Below are 16,960 nucleotides of genomic sequence, written 5' to 3' on the forward strand. Positions count from 1 at the left end.
GTAAAGAAAGAAAGGGCTCAGACCTCCCAGTTCTCAAATGGCCACCAATAAATAGCATATCCACTATTCCTACATTTTATCAATTTCAGGTTGGGTATTTTTATATTGTAGAAGTATATTTGTCATTGGCCAAACAGGTAAGTTTATATTGGGCAAAATCTAAAAATAATGTAAACTGTTTCCAATTTTTTTATTATTGCAATTCTGGCAACTAGTATACACACAGGTGACACGTCCTTTAGTGTATTTAGAAATGTTCCTTTCCAGATTTATGAAATAAGGCAGTTTTAAGTAGTTTGAATAAGTTTTACCTGAGTTATGAGATTACATTGTGCATTCTGATTCAGAATTTCTGTCTATTAGGATACGTGGTGCTTAGTTAAATACAACCCCTGAAATGCTGTTGTGAGGTCTGAGCATGTTATTTACATGTTGTCCTGGGGTCCATGTACCATCTTATCATTGTTATTAGTTTAATCGATCTTCACGTTATTCGCATCATCTTCTCCCGAATGTCCATATATTTGTGGATATTTTTGTGTGCTCCTAGTAGTATATAGGGACGTTTTTGGGTAGGTGTGGTGATCAGGTTGTATATTATAGATATCTGCCCTCTCTGGGCTCAAAACTGTCTTAACCACTTGCCACCCGTCCTATAGGCAATTGACGGCTGCAAAGTAGTTTCAAAATCCTGACCGGACATCGTATGACGTGATCAGGATTTTGAGCCACTGTCAGACGCGAGTAGAGGAGAGCCGAATGGCTGCTCCTCTGACGGGGGGGGCTCTGTGCTGATCGATTATCAGCACAGCCTCCCCAAGGATGCCCACACTGGACGCCACCAGACCACCAGGGATGCCCAGCACAAGGTAATCCTCCCTAGACCACCAGGGATGCCAGTCAGTGCCCACAATGGATGCCAATCGGTACCCATAATGGATGCCAGTCAGTGCCCACAATGGGCATCACTGATTGGCATGCATTATTGTTTGGCACTGATTGGCATCCATTAGTACAGTATAACATAATACAATGCCGCCTATGAGTGCCCACCTGTGCCGCCTATCCATGCCCACCTGTGCCGCCTATCCATGCCCACCTGTGCCGCCTATCCATGCCCACCTGTGCCGCCTATCCATGCCCACCTGTGCCGCCTATCCATGCCCATCTGTGCCGCCCATCAGTGCCACCTATCAGTGTCCATTAATGCCACCTCATCAGTGCTACTTCATTGATGCCACATCATTGGTGCCCATCAGTGCTGCCTTATCAATGCCTATCAGTGAAGGAGAAAATTTACTTATTTACAAAGTTTTGAAACTGAAACAAAAAAAACATATTTTTTTTCAAAATTTTTGGTATTTAAAAAAAAAAAAAAAAAAAAACGTATAGGTGATCAAATACCACCAAAAGAAAGCTCTATTTGTGGAAACAAAATGATAAAAAATTTCATTTGGGTACAGTGTAGCATAACCGCGCAATTGTCATTCAAAGTGTGACAGCGCTGAAAGCTCAAAATTGGTCTGGGCAGGAAGGTGTTTAAGTGCCCGGTATTGAAGTGGTTAAATAGTGTTGTGATGGGAAGCAAGCAAGCTAGTTTGGTCTTCATCAAGGATGATATCTGACTGTAATGGAAGTAGAGGAGAAATCTATTTATGGGGACACAAAAGAGAGACTTTTGAATTTAGATTTTTTTATTTTATTTAACCAGATAGCAGTGGTGGCCCATCCATGCAAGGGCGCAGGGATGCCACCCCCCCAATCTATGCGCCCGGCTCCTAATCTACATGCAGACGCATGGATTCCAATGGGGGTTTTTTTTTAAGCACATGATTAGAGCCTGAGGCCCTCCCAATTCTGTATCAATAACGAATTAATATTTGCTAGTGTCTTCCTGATTCTCATCCTGACAAATCAGGAAGCAGCTCCTGAGACCCGCTTAGCCAGGTAGTCTTAGGACACATTTCCTGTTCAGCCCCGGAGGAGAACGGAGAGGAGAATGGGCCAGCTCTTCATCCCCCTGCCTCCCTATATTAAGGTTAGTCTCCGCTGCATTCTCATCCGTCTAAAACCCGGGAGGTCATTGGTGTACTTGCCGCCTTCCCATCTGCAGTTTGTCTCCCGCTGGGGGGGTGTTGCTTGCGGTGATCGCCACCTTCCTGTTTGTCGGGGGGGGGTTGGATGATGTTGGTTTGCATAATATTTAGCACCAGCCGCCACTGCCAGATAGTCTGGTGGCCCAAAACAGGAGCCAGGGTACAAACGCAGAAAGGACGAGACAAAAAGGATAAAATACAAAATATCCCAAGTAAGTAATCAAGCCTAAGGTATAGTACTGGTAACAATTATACAAATAGCTTTTGCTCTCAGAGATTAGTATACCCATAGTGCTGAAAATCAGTAAATAGGATATTGTTTCATATGAAACTGAGCATACAATTATTCAGTCTATTATGCGGATTTAAATGTGACTTTAGATTCTTGCACTTAAGCCTAGTACACACAATGAGATTATTGGACGAATCAACGTCCTTTTTGTTTTTTTTAAAAGGTTACTAAAGAAATTCTCATACATCAGAATAAAAATGTAGAAGTGATGTCATGTGTTGTAGTGTATCTGTGTCGTATTTTCAGACGAAAACTGTTCTGATTGATCCAAAATTGTACGATCTTCTATCGTACAAGAACATTTTTCGCATTTGTCCCTTCGGAACATTTCAGACGAAAGCTGTATACTATCAGATTATCGTGTGATTGCATCAAAAGTGGTTTTTTTTGTACAATTTTCTGATCATGTGTAGGGGCCTGAAAGGTGTAAGCTTCAGGGCTCTCATCTTGTATCCAGATCAGTGACTTACTAGTTTAGGGAGCACAGATCACAATGATGAACCTGAAGCCTGTACCCCTTAAAACCACATCAGCAGTGGTAGCCCCATATTTCTGTCCTCACACGCAATGTATAACATTCGGTTTCATGGACCTCCTGCATAATTCAAATAAGGCCAGTCACTGTCATGCCTCCTAAACAAAACATAGAATTCCAGGAACTGACATTGATTAACTTTTTTCTCCAAATGTCACTGATTTACAGTTAAAAAAAATAAATAAAAAAAAATGGCAGTTTAGCCAAACAATTATAAATGAAAGCACCAGTTGCTTGTTATCTACAACAAACAAACTTGGCCATGTGTCGTGTACATGAAGCTTACATTACTATTTGTGCTTGAACTGTCATAGTTTGGTTTTCCTTTGTTCTATTGCTCCAGGCTCTGGTTCCTGGCTGTCATCTTCTTGTGTTTTTAGGGATTGGACGTGTGCCTGTAGAGGTTTGTTTAGTGTGATCTGTAAGTCTTTTGCTCGTGTGACCATTGATTGGTGCTCATGCACTGTATGCTTTCTAGTTAGTGACACTAATTTACCCACGGATGGGACAAGAAGGTTCTTGGATGTTCAGAAAGGACATTTTTACACCTCTGTATTTGCCTTTATACCCAATATTAGAAGTATGAAAATATAATGTACAAGATGCTCATGCAAGCATCTTTCTAATTAAAAGCAGCTCAATACACACAAGTCACAAATGGGAAAACCCTGTTTACTTACTGTTTACGCGGCCCCATCTCACAGCACCACTTACTGCTAAAGATTATGGTGGTGTTCACTCTCCAGCATATTCTTGGAGTCTAAATCGTAAAGGAGTACCAGCAGAATGATGAGGGAATCCTTCTGCTCATTGTGCGGTCTCCTCCTATCATCATGTTCTTGTCAGCACATGAATGAATACAAAGTTGCATTAATTTGTGTTTTACATCTGCTGGGAATTCAGCTTCAATGTTTCCTGGTGTTGGGCCGCATTGCCTTACAATTTTCTCTGTATTTTTTTTCCCTAGGGCATTGTGGGCAATCTAGCAAGTGGGAAGTCCGCTTTGGTACACCGGTACCTGACGGGTACTTATGTTCAGGAGGAATCCCCAGAAGGTATGTGTTTTCCGTGCACTTCACCCTCTTTGTTTTGTAGAGTACGAAGATATTGCTGTGTAACAAAAGGTGATACATTTGTATCCACAAGAAACTTGCACGACCAGCTCATCTATACATTTTAAGCCCATATCCATCATCTTCCAAATGTATACCAAATGCTTTTTTTGGCCTGAGATGAGGCGGGATGCAGCAATAGTATAAATAATTTTTGTTTAGTATAAACTGTGCATGTACTATTAACATCATTAAAAAGTATATATTTTCTTAATTGTACACCCTTCTCCTACCCCTATAATAATGCTGGTCAGAGTTTTCACTTACATTTGGCTGATTTTCCCTTTGTAATATATCAGAATGTCTCTAGGTCCTCCTTACTGTCTTGAGTTAATCTAGTCTTCCTGTCATGTAAGAGGTGTACCAGGAAACCTCCGACCTCTCTATCTTGTACATGGTACATCCTCGCCTGGTCTTTGACTGTCTAAGCTCCTTCTTTACCTCACTGCCTGTCCCATTGGTTCTTTGCAGATATGGATGCAGGTAAATATACATTCTCTACAAGCTGAGGAGACAGAGGCGGCTGAGATATCTGACGTAGAGTTAACTCCTTTTCTGTGTTTCTTCATCTCTTCTCTGTTTTCCTTTGCATCTCCTAGTTTGGGTTCTTCTCATCACACTCCCTGTGTTTTCCCGATGTTGCCCACTAGACTTTGTGTCATGTAGAAGCATCATTTGTCTAATGTTGAAAAGTGTACTTGGGAATAGTGGCTGATGCCCGCAATCCTACCAATGTAACGGAGAGGTCATGGAGAAGGACTGTAAAATATTTTAATGAGGTGTTTGGATGTCTGAGTGTTACAAGCTGGCCGAGATTTATCATGTAGCGTTGCAATGGAATTACTGGTGCGCAATCATTTAAAACGCTCTTGGTAATAGGTCTATGGACTTTATATTTCAGGAGAGGTCTGTCCCAGCATCAGTAATGTTGGTCATTGGGGCAAATGTTGAAGAGATCCTTTTGCTTTGTGTAGATGTTCTTATCACAGCACTGTTTTTTGCTGGCTCTACCAGAACTTTTTCTGGCTGTGCTTTCAATCCCAGACTATTTATCTCTTCCTCTGTTAGTGTGTCCTCTATGCTGTCCCTGTTGTGCCTGCCTGCCTTTCCCAGTCTGTTGCATGTTGTGCCCGCCTGTCCCAAGTTGGCACCTGTTTTCCTTACCTGTCTGGGGATGTCATCTGTTGTCCCTGCCTGTCTCAGACTTTTGCCTGTTTTATCTGCCTGCCTCAGTCAGATTCAAGTCATTTCTTTCTGTTCCCTATTGTTCCCTATTATTCTACTCTTTTCCTTGCCTTTTTACCATCACCTCAATAGTTTCATGGAATCTTTTCTATTTTGTCTTTCCAATCTTTGGTTATTTTACAATTGTTGCATGTCTTGGGCTTTGTCTTGCAGTCTACCCTTCTTTTATATACATTATATACTGTTCTGTTTCTGGCTCATCACTTTTACATTTCAAATGTATTTTCCTGTTTATCTTGGCAAAATGTTGGGTCTCTTAATAATAAGTGTTTAGTAATGTGGGAGTTTTTAGTGTTGAACTATGTGTAGTCTTTGTGTTTGTGTGTGTGTGTATATAGATATGTTTGTGTACAAAGGTTTTAGGCAGGTGGGGGGAAAAATGCTGTAAATAGGAATGCTTTCAGAAATGGATGTCTTAATAGTTTATTTTTATCAATTAACACAATGGAAAGTAAATGAGCAGGAGAGAAATTCAAATCAATATTTGGTGTGACCACCCTTTGCCTCCAAACCCGCATCAATTCTTCCAGGTTCACTTGAACACAGTTTTTGAAGGAACTCGGCAGATATGGTTGTTCCAAACATCTTAAAGAACTAATGATATTTGTAGATGTAGGCTGACTCAAATCCTTCTGTCTCTTCATATAATCCCAGACAGAGTTCATGATGTTGAGATCAGGGCTCGTTGGGGGGCCAAACCATCACTTCCACGATTCCTTGTTCTTAATTACATTGTATGTTTGGGGTGGTTGCCCTGCTGCTGAATAAATTTGGGATCAATCACATGCCTTCCTAAAAGTATGTCATGTTGGATAAATATCTGCCTGTATTTCTCACCATTGAGGACACCATTGATCTTAACCAAATCTCCAACTCCATTTGCTGAAATGCAGCCTCAAACTTGCAGGGAACTTCTGCCGTGACTGTTGCCTGCAGACACTCATTATTGTACCGCTCTCCAGCCTTTCATGAACAAACTGCCTCTTGCTCCAGCCAAATATTTCAAATTTTGACTCCTTAGTCCAGAGCACATGCTGTCATTTTTCAGCGCCTCAGTTCCTGTGTTTTTCTGCATAGTTGAGTCACCTAGCCTTTTTTTCCATGTTGGAGGTATGGCTTTTTGGCCACAATTCTTCCATGGAGACCACTTCTGGCCAGACGTCTCCTGACAGTAGATGGGTGTACCTAGGTTCCACTGGTTTCAGCTGATTTTATGCTGATGGCAATGTAGGAAATCATCCGATGTTGAGGGGAAGTAAGCATGACATATCTCAACTGCTGCATTACGTTTCCTTGGCCAACCATTGCATCTACGGTCCTCAACATTGCCTGCTCAATGGTGCCCGCAAAGCTGAGAAATTCAGGCAGATACTTATCCATCATGCTATACCCTCAGGGAGATGTGTGATTGGCCCCAAACTTCTTTTACAGCAGAACAACGACCCCAAACATACAGCCAATGACATTCGGAATTATCTACAGCGTAAAGAACATGGTGTTCTGGAAGTCTATATAGAAGAACTGGTGCTGGTTTGAAGCCAAAGGATGGTCACACCAAATATTGATTTCATTTAGTTTTTTTTTCTGTTTGCTCTTCTTGCATTTTGTAAATTGCTAAAAATATATAATAAGAAAAAAATAATATATACATCTATATATATATATATATAGATGATTGCTCGCCACCCCTGGGGTCAAAGATGTGTTAACTTTTTTTCTTGGTCTGTGTTGGAGTTTGTATTGATTGGATATGGCTTAGATTCAGCTTTTCTCAAAGCAGAGATTCTGTGTATTGGTGTAAGAAGTCTTTGCAGATCTATTCCAATGTCTTGATTCTTCTGTTTAGTTTTGACTACACTGTCAGGTAATGGCATCCTGTAGCTGTGGAGTCCTCTTGTGAATCTCGGTGTCTTCTGTACAAAACTGCTGGTTCTCCTGAGATTAGTCGACATTCCAGCATCTTCCTGCATCTCATTCAGCCAGCTCCATGTCACCTGTTGTGACAGCAGGGGTGCTGGGGGAGCTGATGGAAGTGGACAGTAAAGCTCGAGGAAGCCCTGCCTGTCACTGGGGAAATGTATACCTGGAGAAGCCTACACAGAGATCTTATACCAAACGTTTAAATACAGCAGGAGGAGGATACTTACAGCCACTGCTCAGCTGGTTGGACCGCTGTGTACCTATCAGATTAGTTTGATGAGGTTTTGCTTTTTGTAATGAGCAACTTTTGCTATTGAATTATACATATGTTGCACAATAGTCTTCAATATATCTCGGGCAATCAGGCCGGTGTGCAGATAGACTGTTGTTAGTGTGTTTCAGGAATAATGTTTGCAAGACATGCATAACAGCCTGTTCACTTATCCTGTTTTTCGTAACATTTTACATGTCTTTTTCCTGATGGAATTAAATTTAAAACCCACCAAAGCCTGGCTTAAAATACTAGATCCTATCAATAATAGCAACAGAATAGCTTGAGAGCCAAATAAAGAAACTGCGTACCTGTTTCTGCAACGTTGCTTCCTTGCTAGCAAGGGAAAAATTCTTTGCTGACCTGGTAAGTAAGCCACTGAATCCGTAGAAACAGATGGGTAGATTCTTAGACCTTCATAACAATCTTGTCATTGGCAAGATCCCACCAGGACAGGATTGCTGGTGTGCCAAAGGCCTTACAGTCAGCTTGCAGGTGGTGTTTGCCTCCTAATGTCGTCTCTTTTGTATCAGAGCCTAAGACCTGGGCTCACAGGAAATTAATTTAGTGATGCTGGCCATCATTCAGTTCAGAAGACTCAGGACATCTCTTGGCTGAAAGGAAAGTCTGTAAGGGACAGCTCCAGATTAAAGAAGAATATTGCAGCAAAGGTTTTTTTGAAATTGGTTATTCATTTTCTTGGCATTTTGCTTTTCATTAAAGTTGGAATTTCCTCTTCCTGGTCAGTATCTGGTGCCAGATCTGGTCTTACTCTACTGATCACAACTTGGTTACCATTCTTTGTGAGATGCAAACATTGTATTCTGTACTCATAATGACTATTGAAAGGCTTTTGAAAGCAATGAGGTGAAGAGGACATTAAAATGTAGATATATTCCAAACTTTCAAATTAAATGTGCTGGATTGCAGCACTGACTGCTGAAGCCCTAAACTGAATACTTACCTCCTAAACTCCTGACGTTTATAGGGAGATGCCACTTGTTTGCAGTCCCTCTAGGTTAGGGGTCTCCAAACTTTCTAAACAAAGGGCCAGATTACTGTCCTTCAGACTTTAGGGAGGCCAGCCCATGGCCATCAGAAGTAGAAAATGTCCTGGTATCAGTGGGGAGTAAACCATGCCCCATCTTTGGTGTCATTAAGAGGAATTGTGCCCAATTGATGGTGTCATTGGGAGGAATCGTGCCCCATAAATGGTGTCTTTGGGAGGAATTGTGCCCCATCATCGGTGTCATTGGCCCCCATTGTTGGTGTCCCAATGGCCAGATAAAAGCAAGCAAAGGGCCACAGTTAGGAGACCACAGCTATAGGATAGCATTTGAACAGGACAAGGAACAGCATCAATGCAGGCAGACAATGCAGTCTGCTTTCAAAGGAAATATCACATTTCCAAATGTTTTTTTTCTGTTTTGCTATACCGCTAAGTACAGTTCCCATGCGCTGTCCGCTAGGTAACCTTCCCCTTGCAATGGGAAAACTAGATGTGTGCTTGCAGTATATGTATGAAGTATATTGAGAAATGTTTATGTTGTGCCAATGTAGTGCTTCTATAGACAATTCTTTTCATTTGTTTAAACTTCCATCATGACAGCAAGCAAAAAGACGTAAGCTATCATTAGAAAAGCATGTGAGTAGCAGAATAGCCTGGGATTCAGGTGCACAATAAGGGTGCAAAAATGAGCATGTCTGCCTTGATAGGTTCCCTTTAGGCTTGGTTCACACAGTACGCGGCACGACTTGCAGCGCCGCGACCTCAGCGGCGACTTGCAAAACGACTTCTGTATAGAAGTCAATGCAAGTCGCCCGAAGTCGCCGCAAAAGTAGTACAGGAACCTTTTTTCTAAGTCGGAGCGACTCGAGTCGCTCCTATTAGAACGGTTCCGTAGTACAGAACGGGGCGCTACTTGTCAGGCGGCGAAGTCGCCTGGACAAGTCGCCCCTGTGTGAACCGAGCCTTAGGCTACATGCACACTGGATGTTCCCTAGATGTCTTTCTCCTGCCAGCAGAAAAATGCTAAATGTTAGTAAACGTGTACCGCTTTTAGGCCCCTTTCACACTTGTGCGACTTGTCCTGTGACTTGGGACTGAAAAGTCGCAAGATAAGTCGTAGCCCATGATTTCCAATGAGTACCATTCATATCTGCATCTTCAAGTTGCAGCGACTTCAAAGTAGTCCCTGCACTACTTCGATCTGACGTTGATGTACATAGAGCTCAAGATTACCCAGGCACTGCTTTAAGTCGCGGCACAGTGATTGAAAAAAAAAACGTGGAAAAATTGCATGACTTTCAGGTCGCACAAGTGTGAAAGGAACCTTAGCCACAATTTTCCAGCATTTAGCAATGTCCAGTGCTTAGGCATTCATTTCTTTGGCTAGAAGAATAATTTATTTTGGTCATTGAAATTAAAGTGCTAAACATTTGCATTTACACGCATTTTGGCCGTGTCCGGCATTTTTCTGGCAAAACTCCCCTCTCCTGAATGCAAGTCTTCTGCGTTCAGAAGAGGACCATTTAGCTGCCTCTAAACACCTAAACATTGGCAAGTCTGCTGGACGTAAAGGGGTTGATTTACTGTAGGCAAATAGACTGTGTACTTTGCAAAGTGCAGTTGCTCCAGAGCTTAGTAAATAAGGTAAATCTTCACTTGCAAAAAGGACCCAATTACGTGCAAGGGGGGAAAAAACAGCAAAAAAAAACAAAAAACGTTAGTGTCAGAAGTTTTTTCACATAGGATGTATTAAGGTGAAAAAACACACAGGTTTACAACCCCTTTAAGTGTGTATGTGTCGTAACAATTTCCCTCTGGAGCAACAGCAATCTATTTGCCTTTAAAAATCAACCCCATAGGCTTTTATTGAGTTGTGTTCAGGCACTTTGGCAAAAAAAGCAGCAAAAGCTCCAAAAACTGGATTTTAGGAGCAGCAGTGTACACGAGGCCTTACCTATATACAAGGTTTATTTAAACTGGCAAATGGTGTGCAGAAGGCAGCAATCAAAATAACACTTTCATTGCTTTGACTTTAGAGCTTGTTCACATCAGCAGTGTTGATCAATGCAGTTCTGTTGCAAGAACAAGACAATTTGACTTTACAGTCTGTGGCATCAGTTCTCACTCTCTTTACTGGTGTGCTCAGAAAAAAGTAGGGCATGTTGCATTTTGGGCAGCGCGCTTTGCCAAGCTGTACACGCATGAGAATTTTATAGAAATAAAAAAAAAAAAAGTTAAGCAAACAATTCATTGTGTTTTTTAACAATGCGTTCACACAGCACCGTAGCATACACTGTATGATGTCACCAAGCACTTATTAAAGTTAATTCTGATTGGCTTCTATTATTGAATATGTTTTGTAATATTCCTCTTTGTGCTGCTTTAGTATTTGTGTATACGGATACAGCTGCAGCCTCCGGCCACCCTCCTATCCAATTCCCTAAAGATGTTTTTTTCCTATTGGCTCTCTCTTTCCTGTTTTGATCAGAGCTGGCCTATAGGATTTGGCATTATTCTCAGCAGCTGTGACATGTGTAGGTGGCTACAGCAGGGTCTCTCACACAAGATCCACCATGGTAGGGAATTTCTAAATGATGCACATTTTCCATGTACAGATCTCACTTGCACCCACAGGAATACACTTTTTCCACAGTACATTGTAATTGCTGGAGCTTAATGCAGTCCAGAAGGTCCAGTGTTATTTCTCTAAATTAAGATATTTACATCATGTGTTTTATACAGCCAGGCAGCACTAGATCTATAAATCTCTCCATATTTCCTTACTTTTTTTGTAGCCACAAATACTTCTCCAGCAAGAGGCCGGAGTTTGAATAATGACTTGTAGACAAACATAACTGCCAACTTTATAAAATCATTTTCATGGATACTTTGTTACTGAGCCAGGGTACCTAATGCTCTGAACACTCAAAGAGCAATACTAGATATTATATACAATGGACAGATTTATTTTATTGTAATAAAGTCACCTCTATGTAAACGATTTAATAAACAATAATGTACAGAAATAAATAGTAAGAATTAAAACTTTGAGGCATATACACTCACCGGCTGGACCCCCTTTTGCCATCAGAACTGCCTTCATTCTTAAAGCGGGGTTCCACCCTAAAGTGGAACCTCCGCTGATCGGAACCCTCCCCCCCTCCGGTGTCACAATTGGCACCTTTCAGGGGGGAGGGGGGTGGAGATACTTGTCAAAGACAGGTATTTACACCCACTTCCGGGCATAGTCTCCTGTGGGAGTCTACGCCATTTCCTGCCCTGCCGCGCTGTCTGCTGGGACACACACGGGTCCCAGTGACAGCGCGGACAATTCCTATTGCGCTGCGCGACTCGTGCATGCGCAGTAGGGAACCGGGAAGTGAAGCCGATTCGCTTCACTTCCTGATTCCCTCACCTAGAATGGTGACGGCAGCAGCCGAGAGCCGAGCGATCGATCGGCCTCGGCATCGCTGGAACCCGGGACAGGTGAGTGTCCATTTATTAAAAGTCAGCAGCTGTAGTATTTACAGCTGCTGGCTTTTAATATTTTTTTTTTTTTTGGTGGAATCCCTCTTTAATGACATAGATTCATCAAGAGTTGGAAACATTCCTCAGAGATTTTGGTCCATGTTGACATGATTGCATCACGCAGTTGCTACAGATTTGTCGGCTGCACATCCATGATGTAAATCTCCTTTTCCACCACATCCCAAAGCTGCTCTATTGGATGGAGCTGTGGTGACCATTGGAGTACAGTGAACTCATTCTCATGTTCATGAAACCAGTTTGAGATGATTTCAGCTTTGTGATATTGACAAGGAAATTTATAGATAGGCAACTCTTATCCTCATATTGATTAGTGGTTCCAAATGAATAACAACTACTGCAGTAGGGAACAGACACAAAAGATACACTCCATCTTTCCAAATAACTGTTCCCTACTGCAGTAGTTGTTATTCATTTGGAACCAGTAATCAATAATGAGAATAGGAGTTGCCTATCTATACATTTACAGGTGACCCTGAGAATCCGAAACGAGGAGCTTGAGACGATCCTGGCAGTTCTGATAATCAGCCGGCTGAGGTAAGCCTTTTGCTTACATTTGAGTTATCAGACTCCCTTGATCGGTAAGGCATTTTTGGGACAAAGGGTACCTATTTTACTCGCCTTAATCTAACTGTATTGATTGGTGGCGATATGTTGTCACTCTCTGCTATCCATCGGAGTGTTATAGATAAGAAAGGGAATGAATAGTGATCTTAACAGGTTATATGTAATACACTTCTGGTAGATAAAGTAGTTTAGAGGCAAGAGGGTATAGGCAAGTAGAGAAGAGAGAAGACTGGCCAGTCATTATGGGCATTAAATTAAGGGAATGAAGGGTAAGGAGACCCTCAAAAATGCGCGGCGCAAGAGGAGTGCTATAAAATATATGAAACGAAGGTACGATACCACCTATACTGAGCCCCTAGATTACTGGTTAGAGGGGACAGGGATCCACAATGGGTAACTGGGTTACGAAAGTCCACAGGGACGAAGAATCATACAGCGTAAACGGCTATCTATGTGAGCAGGATCCCACCTGCAGCCAATTGTTTTATAGTTTTTGATCTGGCTGAGAGCTTTCTGTTTTGTCATATACAGATTTTTGGTCCTTTTTGTTTTTATTTTTGAAATCCAATTCAGAATGTGTGGATTATGAAATGATGTGCCCCTTTTCCTTGTAAGTGCAGTGGTATAAGCAGAAGAATACTCTGGATTTATTGGACATCACTGAATGACCGCAGGGTATTGTTATCATTTAGTATGTTATGATATCGGGAAAATAATGTCAGATGGAAATTAAGGACTTGTGTTCTCCAGCTAAAACTAACAGAGCAAGCAATGAGAAATGATAATATTGCCAGGAAAAAAGTTTTCTCTTTGAAACATGAAACTGGAGTTCTTACTCAAACACCATGTTATAAAACAAGCCGTTGTAATATATTTGTGCAAGCTGGACCCAGTAATGAAGGGTTCACCCCAATATATCAAACCTGTAGCTTTATGCAAAGGTGCCATTAGACAAAGTTTAGACATTATTTTGCTCAAATATTAAATTTTTAATGGTCCTACATTATATACAGCTAACTAAATGTTTGTCTAATGAAAGGTTCAAAATATGAATTTGTTTTGTCTTTTATGTACAAATCTAACAACGGAAAATGCGTACATTTGTATCCAGCCACCTTATTGCCTCTATTGGAGGAGGCTGGAGACCAAGAAAAACCACAGATCCTCTGTGTGTTAAATTGATGATGTAGGAATCCACTGCTGTGAGCCCAGTGCAGGACACACTCCCTGAAGACCCACATGTTACATTTTTTGTAGATTTGATCCTGGTTTTATACTGAGGATGGCAATACCCATACTGAGTATGCACTTTATCACCCAGAAGGATAGTCTGTATTCAGAGTCATTGGATCCCTTTTGCAAGTCTGTGAGCTATAAAAAAAAGTATATATTTATATAGATAGTCAAGATATAAAGAGCTTTTGGTTCCATTGGAAGGTCCAGACATTTTGTTTTTACTTCGGCAGGTAAACCAAGCATGTCAAGTTAAATGGATTAGCTGTTTTCAGCCTTCCAGCTTCTTGCTGAGGCAGCTATACTAACATTAAGGCTGGGTTCACACTGTAGCGATGCGGGAACGCCGCGAATCTGCGGAGTTTTCCCGCATCGCATGTCTCCCGGCGGCAGTTCACACTGCCCTATGCGGACTGCTGGGAGTGTCAGTGAAACCTTAATGACACCCCCAGATCAGTTCGCATATCGCAGTGCGATCGGCAAACTCGGACAGGAATCGGATCGCATGGTGTGAACACCCATGCGATCCGATTCTGCTGCGGACCAAAAAAAGGGTTTCGTACGAGTCTACGGAGGGTGCGATGGGAATTCAGCCATACTATCTGTATGGCTGAACTCGCATCGCACAGAGATCGGATTTGATTTGCACTGCAGTGCAGTGCGAATCACATCCGGTTCTCGTAGCCGCTCCAGTGTGAACCCAGCCTAAAACTCACAAATGGAAGCAGACCAGGTGACTAAGGATGTTGCATTACAGCCCCGGACACTTGCTGGGTCTGTGCAACTCACAGATTCTACCCTAGTTCTGGCCCAGTATAGCTGGGAATAATAATTTGACTTTAAGGACCCTAGAATGAGAAGAACAAGTGGTCCACAGGGGGCAACTTCTTATGGAACAGTTATTTGGAAAGATGCGGAGTATATCTTTTGTGTCTGTTCCGTACTGCAGTTCCTTATTAATTTGGAGCCATTAATCATATGAGAATAGGAGATAGTTGCCTATCTATAAAATTCCATGTCATCATGGTGCATTATACTGTTGTACGTAGCCATCCGAGGATGGGTACACCTGTAGTCCTAAAGGGATTGACATGATCAGCAACAATACTCAGGTAGGCTGTGGCATTTAAACAATGCTCAATTAGTACTAAGGGGCCCAAAGTGTGCCAATAAAATATCTCCTACACTATCACACCGCCAACAGCCTGAACTGTTGATACAAGGCAGGATGGATCCATGCTTTCATGTGGTTTACACCAAATTCTGACCCTGCCAGCTGAATGTCACATCTGATATCGAGACTCATCAGACCAGGCAATGTTTTTCCAATCTTCTGTTGTCCCATTTTGGTGAGCCAGTGCGATTTGTAGCCTCGGTTTCCTGTTCTTAGCTGACAGGAGTGGCAACGTGTGCGGTCTTCTGCTGCTGTAGCCCATCTACTTCAAGGTTTGATGTATTGTGCATTCAGAGATGGTATTCTGCATACCTTTGTTGTAACGAGTAGTTATTTCAGTTACTGTTGCCTTTCTATCTCAAACCATGTCTGCCCATTCTCCTCTAACCGCTGACATCAACAAGGTATTTCCATTCATACAACTGCCGGTCACTGGATATTTTCTCTTTTTAGAGCCATTCTCTGTAATCCCTAGAGATGGTTATGCATGAAAATCCCAGTAGATCAGCAGTTTTTGAAATACCCAGACCAGAGTAATGTTCCCCTGAGTACAGCAGTGTAAGAGACTAGGACATGGTTACGTTTGGCTGTGTATTTTATGATGTATGAAGGTAAATGTTTTTTTGCTAACATTTACATGCAATATAGATTTAAGCCACCCTATTAGCTGCAACTGCTGTTTGGGATCATCAAGGCCCTGAATGAGTCATTTATACTGTGCCTGGCATTTGGTCGTTCAGAATCGGCTGAGGTCATTGTGCACATGCACTGCAGACATGTTAACATCAGTCGTGTGTATTGACATCAGTCGTGTGTATTCATTCAGAGATGCAGTTGGCCCTGAGCAGTATTGGTGGCCAATAGGTGCCATTTATGGGTACACATGTAAGCAGTGGTAGCTGGTGTTTTTTCAATTGGGTCAATCAGTCTGCGCCCCCAGCCCACCCTTTTTTTAAGCCTATTAGAGCCTCTGGCTCTAATCACGTGCTTAAAATAAAAAAACCCTATTGGAATGCATGTGTCTGGTGGCCTGCATGTAAATTAGGGGGCCGGACTCCCATATAGGGGGTCTGCGCCCCTGCACCCTGCATTACGGGCTGCCACTGCATGCAAGCATAACAGAGAGGTTGAAGTAACATCTGCCAGTATCTGTGATGTTTCTACCAGCAAGAGGCTGCGTAAAGTGGCACATCTATGTAAACGAGTGCTAAGGCCCCATGTACACAGGACGCTGTTAAATGTATGTTCAGAGGCAATTGGATGCTTTTTCAACTGCCCCTGAACTCATTCAATGTTATCCCATGTGACCATGTACACAGTCTCGTTTATTGCCATTTTTATGCAGACGCCGAAGATTTCCACGTTTTAGAGGCCAAATGTGGCTAAACGTACTACATGTACTAAAGGTACCAGCGTTTTCATTTATAAGCGTTTTGAAAGGTACCCTATATTTTAGACCTGAAAATATAAAAATATGATGGAAAACAATGAAAAAAGTACAAAAAATAAAGGAAAAACAAAATTACACATATATATATATATATATATATATATATATATATATATATATATATACTGTAGAACTAAGATATATCTCTATCTATTTATAAATATATGCACATACCTGATTGTCACCAACAGACACTCATCTGGTGACACACTCTTCCTCATGTTGGTGTCCATGCGTGTCAGACTGGGTTGTACTTTTTCAAGTAGAAGGCCAAATGCGGCAATGGACATGCGCTGGAAATTAAAAAATTTGTTGGGGTAGGTACGCAGCTCTATATACATTTACAAAATATCCTGCCGACATTTGCTGCGCGATCAAATGATGGGTCCAGTAGCGACAAACTCTAACTCTGGACCCTTCATGCAGTTTTCTATGTTGTACTAGTCTCATTAAGAGCAATATCAGGAGCATTTCCTCACATATGCTCATTATGGGATCCATTTCCAATAA

At 41.8% G+C, this 16,960-nt stretch overlaps 1 protein-coding gene across 8 annotated transcripts in view; it reads left to right on the forward strand.

The window, feature by feature from the left end:
* The window catches only part of AGAP1 (ArfGAP with GTPase domain, ankyrin repeat and PH domain 1), a 601,134-nt gene that overhangs the window by 325,179 nt on the left and 258,995 nt on the right, over positions 1-16,960 (forward strand). For 4 of the 8 annotated variants that reach the window (XM_077448231.1, XM_077448232.1, XM_077448226.1 and 1 more), the window contains 2 exons: positions 3,891-3,978; positions 4,507-4,518. In XM_077448231.1, coding sequence (XP_077304357.1) covers positions 3,891-3,978; positions 4,507-4,518 — 100 coding nt within the window. The remainder of the gene's footprint in view (positions 1-3,890; positions 3,979-4,506; positions 4,519-16,960) is intronic. The other 4 variants (XM_077448233.1, XM_077448234.1, XM_077448227.1 and 1 more) reach the window with 1 other exon arrangement.

This window comes from Lithobates pipiens, unplaced genomic scaffold (genome assembly GCF_037356315.1).
Source record: "Lithobates pipiens isolate NorthernLeopardFrog02 unplaced genomic scaffold, aLitPip1_a1.2 Scaffold_22, whole genome shotgun sequence".
In the NCBI taxonomy this organism is placed as follows: domain Eukaryota; kingdom Metazoa; phylum Chordata; class Amphibia; order Anura; family Ranidae; genus Lithobates; species Lithobates pipiens.